Source organism: Cyprinus carpio, chromosome B17 (assembly GCF_018340385.1).
Source record: "Cyprinus carpio isolate SPL01 chromosome B17, ASM1834038v1, whole genome shotgun sequence".
NCBI classification, from domain to species: domain Eukaryota; kingdom Metazoa; phylum Chordata; class Actinopteri; order Cypriniformes; family Cyprinidae; genus Cyprinus; species Cyprinus carpio.
The window spans coordinates 21,438,385-21,451,630 of record NC_056613.1 but is presented as its reverse complement, the minus strand read 5'-3'; the positions used below and the strand labels follow the sequence as shown (position 1 = coordinate 21,451,630).

Here is a 13,246-nt window from a genome sequence, read left to right as displayed (position 1 = left end):
CAGTGACGTTTCCCCTCGGGAAAAGTCGGACCGCCTCGCTGTTGCCAGGCAACAACAAAACACTGTAGCTGCTGCCGGATGGGTGTTTGTCACAGGACAGTATCTTATATAAAAACCTGTTCAAGACAAAATTAAGAACTCTTTTTTTTAAACACTCTGATCATTTTTATAAAAATGCTCAGAATCAGAAAAGCTAAGTAAAAAAATATCCACATTATCGGACCGCTATCTGTTGATCCGAAAGTATATTTAATTTGGCTGAGAAATCCAGTGAGGATGAACTACAAAGAACTGCTCAACGAGGTCACAAGACTCCTGGACGAGTTTCAGGAAGACAAACAATGCATCGACAGTTTTACTGAGGATACTGCCAGGGATCTTAAGGTATTCTTATCAAACACAGGCCTGTTCTCCTCCATATGCACATTGTCCATAATGGTCGTAATGCATTATTAAGTTATTAATTACTGCACTTTTTTTAAACTTTCTAAAATTACTTTAAAATTACTCTTCCCTTGAAAAAGTAAAGTAAGGGATTATTCTTAATTTCATGTCATTTAATTGCAGTTACTTCTGATGTTATTGCATTAAATAGAACAATTCAATATGAAACAATAGTGGGTTTAACATCAATTAAAGTTTTGTTTTAAGAACTTTGGTCAGATTAAGATTAATTTATGCTATTTTATTTTTATTATTTATTTGAGAGCAGTTTCATGCCTATCCTTGTATTGCTGAACTGGCTGGGGTTTATATGGGAATTAGAAAGGGATTAACTAATGCAATAGAGAGCACAGAACAGTAATATTTAGTAATTAGTACATGAAGATGTAATTAGTAGCTAGTAATTAATTACATTTTATACGCGTAACTTATACAACATGTCTTCTGTCTTGTAGAATCTCTCCGCTTCTGACCAGAAGTTCATTATTGATACGTTGTATGGATGTATCATGCACAAAAAGCTTTTGGACGTTGTGGTCAACATCTTTTACAATCACCATGGAAAAAAATTATTCAGAGTGGATCGAAACCTGTTCATTGGTAAATATATTTTGTTTTGTATTACAAATAACTTAGTTTTCTCTCAAATATACTATATATACTATAACCAACTATGGTTTCTTGTTGCTGTGAAGTTAAATTATATTTAGGCATTAAGAAAGGTAACAGATCTAATTTTGTCTTGTGTTTGGTTTTCTCAGTCGTCTGTTATCTCGCCACGTTCTGTCTTGATGATCTTGGCCTGGAGCATTTCAGTAGAATTATCAAGTCTCTAGACATCTCAAAAATGCACAAAGTAAGCAAAACACATGTACTATACACAATAAGTGCGCTATTTTTATTTTTATTGCCCATCAAATAATATTAATCTATTCATGTTCACTCTAAATTACATTTCCATTCTGTTTTTTCTAGTAACTGAGTATAAAGTACTGATATTTCAGCATTGTATTGTACATTTACTCATTCTTTGTTTTCTGTCCGGTGTCTCAGTTCCTGAGCTTTTTCTTTAATATCAGCAACCTCACAACACACATCCAGAGGGAATGGAGTCACATCTATGATGCTGCTGTTGTAGATAATAACTGGATCACCCCTTTGCTGAGGTAAAATAATAATAATAAACAAGAAAGAGTGTTTATTAGTGCTGTATATCACATTATTTGACAGTGTGATGCATATGTACAATGATACCTTTAGCTGATGTGACCTTAAAAGCTGGTGTTGCATTAAATCGCACTATGAAAAAAATAAATGAAAGGGTGTGGCTCATTGTTTCCTGATGCCAGAACATGTAACTAAACAAGCGTTTGCGATTTTATTTCTGTTATTTATTAATAGTTGTTAGCAAGCATTGTGCTGATGTCCTTATTCTTATTATCAGATGGTGCAATGAGATGGAGGTGCTGTTGGATCAGCTTGCCCAAAAAATGGGCAGAGGAAATCTGCCAAAAAAATCTCCCAGGAAAAACACTAAGCCCAGGGAATTTGATCTGACCCAGCCCAAAGCTCGACCACTCCCTGCTCCTGAAGTCATTCCGCAGCAGGACAAGCCCAAGACCAAGCCGGCAAGTATATAAATACTGGAAATAATGGAGTATTTAATTTATGAGTCATTCATTTTTTTAAATCTATTGAAAAAAAAAACTCATTTCATCCAATCATAATTTTATTATTGCATGATTGGTTGTTTGGTAAAAGGCTAAAAGATTCATAAGTGACTTAAAAACTTCAGACACATACTGTCTTTTAAGCAGTGACACAGATATCAGACCAACACAAACTGCTGAATCAAAACTAACAACTACAAATAAACAACTATTGATTTTATCTAAGAGCATATGGTTTATGAAGCATCTAGAATCCCAAAATAAATAATGGTTCATAAATGTAATATATTAATACTCTCAGTTTTTTATTAATTAAAAAATTATAAACAAGCAGCTTTGTCATAATTACAGCGGAAATGTGGCTTTCAGAAATTGCATTGGACAATGGGGGCCTTTGAGTCAAAAAGGCTGAGAACCACTGCATTGTGAAATAGTTCACTTAGATGATAAAACTATGTTGATTGTGGCATTTGCTTGCCTCCTTCCTCAGGTACCAACCACCACTCACAGAACTCCAAAGGAACCAGAGATTCTGGATGATATGAAGCAGAGGAACAGACAGAAAGCTTTAGTAAGCCCAATCAGAGAGATACTTTAGTTTCGTCGCAGTTATTACATTAATTTGCATTCAGGCCTTACCTCATGATGTTTTTACCATTAGCAAATCCTGAATGAAGCAAACTCTCAGCAGTTCAGATGTGCAAATCCGCAGAAGTCTGAGAAAACTCAAGTTAGTGTCTTATATAGCACCACTGAATTGAGTTAATGTTTTTTCTTCAGTGCCTTAGCATCACAGAATTCAAAAGCTATAAATGTTTGTATTTCCTGATAAACAGAATGTGATATCCCAAATTCTTCAAAGCCATGATGCTGGACTCCAATTTGACAACCTTTATACTTCTGGAAGCCCTGCCACCCAAAAGGTAATTTGTACTAGATAAAACATCTATTGATAAAAGTTTCTTGACACATACACCATGTGCTTTTGATCCTATTTTCTACTACTGAGGATCTTTGTGCTGTTGAAATGTGTGTGAACGTGTCTGTTTATGACGGCACAGATAAACAGCTTACCTGTCAGACTGAACACAACAGCCATACTGCGAGAGGGAGCTTTATATAATCGTCAACTGGAAGAAGAGTTACAAAGGTAGAGTCACACTCTTCAATGGGAATCACATTTTGTTATTTTTCTCTGTGCAATTACTCAAATGATTTCCAAATTATTATTTAAAAATCTGTCATCATTAACTCACATTTACAAAACTTATTTTTTTCCATGAAACACAAAAGGAGACATTAAAAAGGCAAGAAGCACCAAAAACTGTCTAGTATATAGTTAAAATTTTGCACTATTTCTATGCAACTTATCAAATAAATATATGGCATTGACTCATTTGTACAATATTTGTTCCCTCACCCAAACGAATACAACTTTGTATGGGTAAGGGAACAAAAATCTAATCTTATAGTGGTAATCTAAGGTGTACCACAAGGCTCAAAGATAGGTCCTTTGTCCCTTTAAAGATCATATCTTGCGAGAAACAAACTAAAATCAGAAAAAATCTCATATATATCTCATATATACATATTTAAATATGGCACATGGAAACATCACACTAGGACACCTGGTCTGACATCAATATTGCAATAAGCCATTGTTTCTTGAGTTGTGTGAACTACATTTATGGTTCTTCTAGGGTTACTTAAAATCATTAGATAAAATTTTGGGGTGAGCTAACCCTTTAAGGTCAGTCATAAAAGTCATTGAGTGTTTTCCACAACATTCATGCCACAGTGTAGGAAAAATCCTTGTGTGTTCTAATGTATATGTATTTGGGTGTTCAGATTAGAGCGATTATCGCAGGGTGCAAGTGAGCCATCTACGTTCCTGCAGTGGCAGAAGGAGATGAAAGAGAAGGATCTACAGGAAGAACTAGCTGAGCTGGAGCGCCGAAGACTGGAGGGACGGATTAGCCATGAGGAGGCAGTTCTTGCACGAGAGCGTGTCTTGGAGCGTAACCACCATAAAGCTCAGCAGACTAAAGAGGAGGTGATGTCATAACAAACATCAGTGTTTACAGCACAACATGACTCAGTCTATTATGTTTATGATGATTAAATGTGTGATTCAGACTGCTGAGCTCATGCGCAAGTATGCAGAGAAACGTCTGAGGGAAGAGAAGGAAATGAGAGAGCTGGTGCAACAAGTGGCCGATGGTCACAAGAACTCCAAAGCCGCCAAAGCTAAGCTGCAAGAAATTAAACAACGAATAGGTACAAAAAGTGTTATACGTATAGCATAAAATTATCGCAAAGCATTAAATGACAATAAATACACACTACGTTGTTTTGAAACAGTTAAGGAGGTCTCAGAGCACAGCAGGGAACTCCTCAGTCAGGCTCTGGAGGAAGCCCAGGCTGAGCTAAGCAGGAAGATGGAGCTTATCCGTCAGATTCGTGCTTTTGAGTCAGTACCTCTGGTCAGACAAAAGTTTGTGAATGACACTGAGGTTAGTGAATTATCTTTTTAAATTTTCCATAAAATTAATTATATACACTACAAGTCAGTGATTTTGATGCAATGGACACAATTTACATTTCATGATCTTTAAAAACTCAGACTGGGGGTCACGATTTGCTGTGTGAGATGTCTCTGGCTGAGCTGCGGGAGCGTTTGGCACGCTTGAGAGAGTTTGAGCAGTGTGAGCTGGAGGACAGAAGACAGCGCATTTTTCAGGAGAAACAGCTCAAAGAGCAGCTACTGCTAGAACAGCTGGACAATATCTCCCTTCGCAGAACTCTAGCAGAACAGGCCGCTTTGCGCAGGTAACATACTGGCCCTACCACACCTGCTCCTTAATCAACATTAAGTTGGGTCCGGAAGAAAATGTGGACATTGACAATGTTTTTTCTATTTAAACCTGGGAAAAGAGACACAAGACAGATGATTACATTTATGGACAGGCACTAGCCTGGCTCAAATCCTCCCTCTTAGATCACTATGACTTTGTTTGGGTAAAGGAACAGACATCTGATCTTACAGTGGTAGAGTATGGTATGCCACAAGGCTCTGTATTGGGTCCTTTGCCCTTTTAAAGATCTGGTTCTGAATTTCATGTTAATTCTTCAATCTAACTTTTCACCTATTACTATGTTTCTATACAATGAAAAAATATTGAATTAAATTAGAAAAAATAAAAAGTATTTTCACTTGTGATTTTAAAAAAGGTCTGACTGATTTCTGTTTTGCTTCACAGTCAAGAAGAGAAAAGGATGAGAAATGAACTGCGAGAGGCTGTCAGTAAAGATGAGAGAGTGCTGACCCTACAGAAGACCCTGGAGCAGAAACGACAGGAAAGACAAAAGAGAAAGACAGAAAAAAACAGTATGAAGAGAAATGAGCAGGTGCTTCCACTCACACTGAAGTCCACCCTCAACAAAAAGGTGACAACAGACTAGAACACACTCCATGTCACCAATTTTGCTCAACACTTCAGATGTTTAATATTGTGTTATATTTTGTCATTAAATGATACCAGCAGCAGGTTCTTGAGGAACAGCATTGGCAGGAGTTGGAGCGCAATTTGGAACAACAGATTTACGGCACTGTGCAGCAGTCATCTAAAAAAAATGGTGCTGGTCAGAATCACAGGCGAGTTTACTGATAAATGTTAAATGATACTTTTCTTTAATGAGTAGAAGAAACTGATATTGTAAAATGTCTAGAAACTATATAAAAAGTAATGATATTTGGTATAAAAGCATGTTATCTATATTTTAGGTTGTTTTTTTAGGTCATCTAACACAGGCCTGCTGATGTTCCCCAAATAATTTGGGAAGAAAAGCAGATTTACTGTTGAGAGAACTGTGTTTTTGCTGTGGAAATTAAACTGAATGATTGAACGATTTTTTTTCCATACTGAAATATTTCTAATCAAAATACTACAGTAACAAAAGGCCTTCTCTGTATTGAATAAGGACATCAGAATAAACCAGTTTAGTACAACTTTTAATGTTGTTCCATTTCATTTTAGCAAAATGAGTAAAAATATTTTTTCCAAGATTAATGCCCAAAAAAATTGTTGATGGAGAGTGAATTACTCTAAAACAACTGAAATAGAACAGTTCCAAACAACAAAAACCATGTATTGCACAAGAAGTACCATAAAAACATGAATTATCTTAAAAATAATCTCCTCATCATTTAGTGGAAAAAACATCATTTAGTGGAATGCATTGCTACTTAAACATTCAGAAGTGTACATAAATTAAACAATGATAGTAAACAAATCATAAATTTACCCAAGACATTTTCATACACATTGTACCCTACATAATGTTTCATAGTGCTCAGACCTTGTATAAAAAAAATAATTTAACTACATGATCCAGTACAACAGTATGAAAATTAAACTCTTAGTGTCTAACATGAAAAAATAAAACAGTAAAAATTTTATTTACCTGTTTAGAGGTTTTAACTGTGTAAAATAAAAATAAAAAACAATTATCCAGTTCCTGATGCATCTTCCTTCACCTATTGATATTTTAAGAAAAACTAGAAAACATGCACCCGATTTCATACTACAGACACATATTTTGACATTATCGGTCATATAAAGGTAAAAATAAAAACACACACTAAAATGATGCAGCAGCTGCCGGCCAAAAGTGCTTGGTTGTAGTGGTTACATCATGAGTAGTTATTACAGACAGCTAGCTTGATAAGACATTATATTCAAGTGACTTTAAAAGGAAATCGAGATTGAAATGAACTGGGTCATCATTAAATCATGAAAATTGAAAACTATTATTTTAAAAACAATTTAAAAAGTAAGACTTAAAAGTAGCACATTTTGTCTGAATCTGGGTGTTTGTTCAAGCTCGAACAAACAAGGAAGGCCATTCATACATTCACTCCCAGCATTCTCGTCCACATTCTCTTGATATGATCAATGAAAGGACAAGAGTCATGGTCAATCCAAGGTCATTTCATCTTTCCATAGCAGATCATTAATCAAAGAGATGTCTCATTAATTCACCAGGCTTTTGGGTTCATCTTCTCTCTGAAAGACATCCTCAGTTTGTTCCTGGGGGCCGGCACAGGTGGCTGAGGGGCCTGACTGTATTCTTTCCCAGGATTTCCAGGTATATCTGACTCGTCAACTCTTTTCTGAGAAACACAAGGTTGCTGACAGGGCTCAATCTGTCCAAGGGGTGCGGTTTTGCGAGTGGATGTGTGGCTCTTCTGCAACTGCTGAATGATGGCAGAGAATTTAGCATCGAGCGAGGGTCGCCCCATCCGAGGCCTCGCCGCCTTACAGTTCTCTTTCTCCTGATCGGAAAATAAGCAGGTAGGTTGAACAATCGGTAATTTATCAGGAGCGGGTGGAGGTGCTCTCCTCTTCTTTTTGCTGGCCATGACGGGACTCGTAATAGACTGATTGCTTTCTTTAGCTGGTGACAGAACCGTTTTTTGTACCACCATTTGCTGGGATCCTTCAAACAGTGACGCCCAATGAGGAGGCTCTGTGTCCTCCTCCTGACCAATGAGAAAGCACCCATCAGTTTCCTCAATCTTATTGTGAATTATGTCAGTCAAGCTCTCAAATTTCCCAGGGGACCCGATGCCTGAAAAGAACACATTTTTAAACAAGCAATTAACAGAAATAACAGGAAGATGGACTATAACTCCTCCCAATTCAATCAAATCAATGATAACTATATCCTTCATCACTCACTCAGATCATTATAAACAGAGTCAGCTTGCTTGGTGTGAAAGAGGGGGGGTTTGCGTGGTGACAAAACCTCAATTTCCATAAGCTCGTCACATGTGTGTTGCCACTGACCTAAAAAAATAAGTTCATAATAATTGTTTAGACATAGAGTTTAGTAGCAAAAAAGATTTCTGACAGATGTCAGGTGAACTTACTCTGGTCGTAAATGTGCTGCCAGAGGGCGTCCAGCCACTCCTGCAAAACATCAGGGGTTTCAGTAATGAACACATGACTAGCAGAGTCTCCGTTTCCGGGGTTTATCAGGTTGAGTCTAGTACGCTGGTGGTCCTTTCCTACCACACGAATACAGGTGTCCTGCAAGAACACACACACAAACTCTGTACTACATATTTTATAATGGTTCTCCCATTTAATGAATCATGTAGCAATGTATCCCAAGTGGTAAAGCTTTGTCTGTAGGTATTATTGCCATGACCTTTAAGGCCCATTCACACCAAGGACGATAAAGATAAAAGATATAGTTCTATAAATCGTTCTCAATATTAAAGAAATACAGAGTTCACACCACAGCTGTAACGATAAAGTCACAGAGAAACGATATCGTTGGAATCACTTAGAGAACGATTTTTTCCAGCTAATGAATGATAAAATCATTGACATCGAATCAGAATCAATCCTACTCTTACAAGCTTGAGAATTTAAAGCGGCAGATGAGCGTGCGCTCAGAATAAATCCACAATATCATCTGCTGGTGTGAACGCTAATTTCGTTATCTTTATAGTTATCGTTCTTGGTGTAAAGGGGGCTTTAATGTTGACTGCAGTTAAATTACTGTGTTAACTATAAACTTTAAGATTAGAAAGGCTGCATTACCACAATAGAGTAAAGTAATGTAAAGTAATGGCCATATAGCAGATTATATAACAGTTATTGGCTGATATTCGATTTTTTTATTTTTTTTGTTAAATCAGGCCACATCACATAGGTATTTGTGCTTGCTCATTCTCCCATTTAGATTACTTCTGTTGTGATTAAAGGCTTATTTTATAAAAATATAATAACGCTAGGTTTTTAGCAAATCTAAACATTTAATGTCCTTTTTTCATATATTACAGTACAGTGGTGTGATGCCAAAATTCTATTTTAGTATCTTAAACAATTTACTTTAATATGCTAATTTTAAATTTATAGCAAAAATAGCCAGTATAATTTAATATCTGATTGGTTATAACATAACCTATGGTTACTTGTTTTTGGGTTCAGGCCAGAATAGTAATATAGGTGAAGCAGTGCTATTTTAGTCTTATATCCAGTGTTTACTAACATTTTGAATTAGCTTTCATATTTTGTTTTTATTTAAATTTTAGTAATTGTTTCATGTGCTTTTACACACTTTATTTTCTTTTGTTTATTTTAGTGTTTTTTAATGCTTTGGTTTTGTTTTTTTTTAGTAATTATAAGGTTTTTAAAATCTACTATTTGGTTTATTAATTTCAAATAATTAAGTTTATATATATATATATACACACACACACACACATAGTTTTACTTAACAATAACAACACTGGTTCAAAACAAACATCTTGTTGTTTTTGAAAAAAGTACACTAATAAATCATGCATTTCACAACCAAATCCTTTATTTTGATTTTAAATTCAAACACAATAGCACACTTGATCTTAGACAAGAAAAACAAGCCATTTAAAAAAACAAAAAACAAAAAAAAAAACATTTTAAAAATGTTTCTTACCTTATTTATAGGAATAATGAGGCTGGGCTCCATTTTTGCTTGGATTTCTTCAGGTGAATAATAGCATGAAATCTGTCTGGCCTTCAGCACACAGTAAAGCTTAAAGTGGCGCTGCAAACCCTCAATGCTTTGCTAAGTGGCAAATCAAAACACTGATCTTACAAATGTAATTTTATTTAGAAATGTTAGTTTGAATTGTTGTGTCATATCTTCTTCCTAGAAAAACACAGCTTCCTGTCTTACCTGTTGGCTCAGGTATCCGCTCATCATGTCTTGTGTCATGCAGTCAGGTTGTGCCACCAGCTTACAGCACAGGTTACCATACAACGGCAGCCATGACGAAGCCTCCACTGACAGACCAATGGCAGAGAGTCAATCAGAACCACTATGCAAGTCAATTATTAAAATCTGGCTTGTTTGCTCTTACCATTTTGCAGGATTATAAGGGAATGAGACTGGAAAGATCCCTCTGCCTGCTCCAAACCCAGTGTGGTGTACGCCAACATTGAGTATCGAGCACCTCTGTCACAAAAACAGAAACAGATATTACAGACATTTTACTAATTTATCATAAAATACTTTAAAGGTAATGAAGATAATATCCGTCCTTGCATACAGTGGTATTGGGTTGGACTGGAGGAACGTGTCAGGGTCTCCTCCATCCAGAAGTGGGCAGAGTTTCCTGCCTGAGGATCTCCCAAAAGAGGAGCGCAGCTTCCTGGCCAGTTTTTTTGGAGTGTTGACAAAGGTTGTCTCCTCCTCCAGTCCACAGCTATACAGCTCAAATGTCAGTTCAAAGTCCGGCTTGGCTTCAGAGCTGTTGAAAATATTGAAACTGAGCTCAGAACTCAGAGGCCATTCAAGCTCGTTTAAACAGTACTTTTCAAATCACTATAGACTTGCAGAGAGAAATAGGGAAAGGTGAGAACTTACAAAATCTGGACACCTTCAAAGCAAATATCAGTCACTGAGGGATCTGCAATCACCATTTCAGTGTCAAAAATCTCTGAGCCAATCTTCATCAGACAGAAAACTGCCACCCGCTGCACATCTGTTGGGTTCAGATACACACCACATCAGCATAAACGGCTATATGAACATATTTGCATATATATAATACAATTTAAAATACCTGGTTTCCATTTTAATATATATATAAACGCTTATTTTGTGCAGTCTTTATTGTCACACATTAGTTTAGAAATCATTTTAATATGCTTATTCAGTGCTTAGTATTTTTGAGGAAACTGTGACCAATTTTTTTTTCAAGATTCTTTGATGAATAGAGCAGCGTTTAATTAAAAAATAGAAAGTGTGTTACATGATAAAATGTCTTTACTGTTATTTTGATCAATGAAATGCTCTGTTACTTGATAAAGTTATTAACCTCTTAAAACTTTTAAATGGTAGTGTGCAAGCAAAACCATACATTTATTACAATTAATAAAATCAAAACAGGCACCATTTGTCCGTAACATTAGCAAGGACAGGATATTTTTTTAATAATTACAATATAAAATTGCTCTTACTCCCTTTGCTGTTAAAATGTTCTGTATCTTTCCAAAACAATGGAATTCGTAGGCCTGGATAAGCAAAAGAAAAATACATGAACCAAAGACAAACTAATAATACATATAACAGACACAGTTATAAAAAGAGAAAAAAAGTTGTTAACTTACCAGATATGGCTACCTTTCCCTTACAAGGTATTGGGTCCAGAGAGTCTGAGGACCTAAAATAAAAGAAACAAGAATTTTAATGACCATTTCTTTCTTACATGCATGTCAGATAATACTTTACATTAAGAATAAAACAACTTTCCGCTAAATATTCTCAGCTGGCAATACACCTGCTGCTCTAACCTTCTGATGTCCTGCTGCTCCTTCCTCCTCTGGGCTTCACTCGTGTAGGCTTTAATTCGGGCGTTACAGGTTAACAGACTCCTGGAAGCATCCAATACCTGCTCTTTTTTAGTACTGGCAACCAGAAGCTTGTAAGCCCCAGCTCTCATCCGCATCTCAAACTCCAACTTCTCCTGAATATCACAGTCCTATTGAAAGGATGCAATCCATCAGTCGGGAGAAATAAAGTAGCTTTATGAACAAGTGCTCTCAAAAAGTTCTGGGTATAAAGACTAAAGGAAGAAAGTACTGGGAGAGAACAACTCTACCAAACAATCTATTCTACAATAATTCCAAAAGCATGTGCATAATGAAACATCAAGAGATGAGATATGGGTATTGGGCACCACTGGTTTGACTTGGACACGGAAGAAATAAAAGAAGAAATAAAAATGATGCAATAAAGTATAAAAGATAAAGCGTGTCTCTGATAACCGACAATGACGCATGGATTGATAAAAGTGAGAGGAAGTAATGGAAGTCTGACTCATTTCTGCGAATCGGTTCTTTTGAACAGTATGTTTTAAAACTTCGATTCAGTGATTCTTTTGTCTATAATCATGTGGACCCTGGTGTATTATATTTACATGTAATAATTTAGCAAAGGCTTTTATTCAAAGCGATCTACAAATAAGGACAACAGAAGCCATCAAAACCAAAAAACAGCAAAAAAATAAACAAATATGTAAGTGATGTGACAAGTCTCGGTTAGTTTGGCTCTAACGCAGTAATAAATAAAAAGAAAATAAACAGATAGAAAAGAAAAAGAATAACGTAGAGAACGCAAAGTTGGTGTTAGAGAGGGTAATTTTTCAACAAATAAAAAGAAACCAAGCAGACATAAGAGAAAAAGAATAGAGGACGCTAGTGTTAGAGGGTCATTTTTTAATAAACAGAAATCTGGCTCCAGAGGAATCGGACTTCGATCTAATTTTCGTTTAAATAAATCAGATGACTTGTTGACGCGAGAACTGTTCGCAATGATTCAGTCCGAATCGTGAACGGAACGGTTCTTGGAATCGAATCAACAGATTTATTAGGGAAAATATCCGATTCACATGAAACGATTCGTTCACAAGAGAGAGTGGTGAACGGACAAAAAAACAAAACAACCTAAAGTAAACTCTCACACTTTCTAAACGCAATCCTAATTTTAGAGCTGTGTGATGATGTTTCAGAATTAAAATATTATTTTTATTTGCACAGAATCATGAATTGTTTACCCCATTGGACCATTTCAATACAGAACACAGAATATCAGTGAAACGTGAACTTCAGCAAAACAAACTGACCTCGTTTTGAAAAAACACGCTTTCTCTTATTTTCTTTCTCTTAATCTCCATAGCGAGAGAGGAACACGACGACACCGTGGACCGAGTGGCAATGTTCCGTTTAAAATGTTGAATATCCCGCGACGGATCCATACTGGCCTCTTCCTCAAGACAAGCCCCTCTCGCGCAACGAACCAACGGATTACACAACCGCCAAACGACCAATCAGCTTCTCTCAAAGCTTACCGCTGCCTACACAACAGTTGGGCGATACCATTTTTAAATTCGGAGGGGTTGGAATATCGATACAGCTAAGTAGATTTGCAGTTATAAGTTGGATTTATTAGTAAGTTTTTGTAACATTCAAAATAATCGGTACGTAAAATACATTTTAAGCATGTTTATGCAAATGGTCATGAAGTGGGTTTGCGTTATCACTGTGGTTTTTGCGTTCATCTCCCCCGTCTGTCTT

The 13,246-nt window shown here is 36.2% G+C and overlaps 2 protein-coding genes across 3 annotated transcripts; one reads left to right on the top strand and one right to left on the bottom strand.

The window, feature by feature from the left end:
- Positions 1-40: 40 nt before the first annotated feature.
- Positions 41-6,123, top strand: cfap99 (cilia and flagella associated protein 99). 2 transcript variants are annotated; one of them, XM_042742780.1, is made up of 15 exons: positions 41-384; positions 900-1,044; positions 1,206-1,300; positions 1,498-1,610; positions 1,889-2,072; positions 2,605-2,685; positions 2,776-2,844; positions 2,951-3,037; positions 3,176-3,264; positions 3,963-4,167; positions 4,250-4,391; positions 4,476-4,627; positions 4,738-4,943; positions 5,375-5,561; positions 5,660-6,123. In XM_042742780.1, exons 1-15 carry the CDS (start codon positions 277-279, stop codon positions 5,780-5,782), a joined length of 1,986 nt encoding a protein of 661 aa, XP_042598714.1. In that variant the 5' UTR covers positions 41-276; the 3' UTR covers positions 5,783-6,123. The 2 variants fall into 2 exon arrangements, with proteins under 2 accessions (XP_042598714.1, XP_042598713.1); XM_042742779.1 differs by having other exon boundaries at positions 5,657-6,123.
- On the bottom strand, positions 6,110-13,008 carry rtkn2 (rhotekin 2). The gene is made up of 12 exons (XM_019120502.2): positions 12,796-13,008; positions 11,465-11,652; positions 11,282-11,334; positions 11,132-11,185; positions 10,536-10,653; positions 10,219-10,419; positions 10,030-10,124; positions 9,846-9,952; positions 9,603-9,734; positions 8,047-8,206; positions 7,856-7,963; positions 6,110-7,745 (listed from the first exon to the last, which is right to left on the bottom strand). The coding sequence occupies exons 1-12, from the start codon at positions 12,925-12,927 to the stop codon at positions 7,153-7,155; spliced, it is 1,941 nt and encodes a 646-aa protein (XP_018976047.2). The 5' UTR covers positions 12,928-13,008; the 3' UTR covers positions 6,110-7,152.
- Between the last annotated feature and the right edge of the window lie 238 nt (positions 13,009-13,246).

What these genes read in the sequence shown, in the direction of transcription:
- cfap99 (XM_042742779.1), top strand. Translation starts at nt 277, where the DNA reads ATGAACTACAAAGAACTGCTCAACGAGGTCACAAGACTCCTGGACGAG. An exon ending in AGTTTGTGAATGACACTGAG is followed by an intron (nt 4,628 to 4,737) that starts GTTAGTGAATTA and finishes TTAAAAACTCAG; the next exon opens with ACTGGGGGTCACGATTTGCT. An exon ending in GAACAGGCCGCTTTGCGCAG is followed by an intron (nt 4,944 to 5,374) that starts GTAACATACTGG and finishes TTTGCTTCACAG; the next exon opens with TCAAGAAGAGAAAAGGATGA.
- rtkn2 (XM_019120502.2), bottom strand. Translation starts at nt 12,927, where the DNA reads ATGGATCCGTCGCGGGATATTCAACATTTTAAACGGAACATTGCCACT. An exon ending in GCAGCACATTTACGACCAGA is followed by an intron (nt 7,964 to 8,046) that starts GTAAGTTCACCT and finishes TTATTTTTTTAG; the next exon opens with GTCAGTGGCAACACACATGT. An exon ending in CTCTGTTTATAATGATCTGA is followed by an intron (nt 7,746 to 7,855) that starts GTGAGTGATGAA and finishes TGTTCTTTTCAG; the next exon opens with GCATCGGGTCCCCTGGGAAA.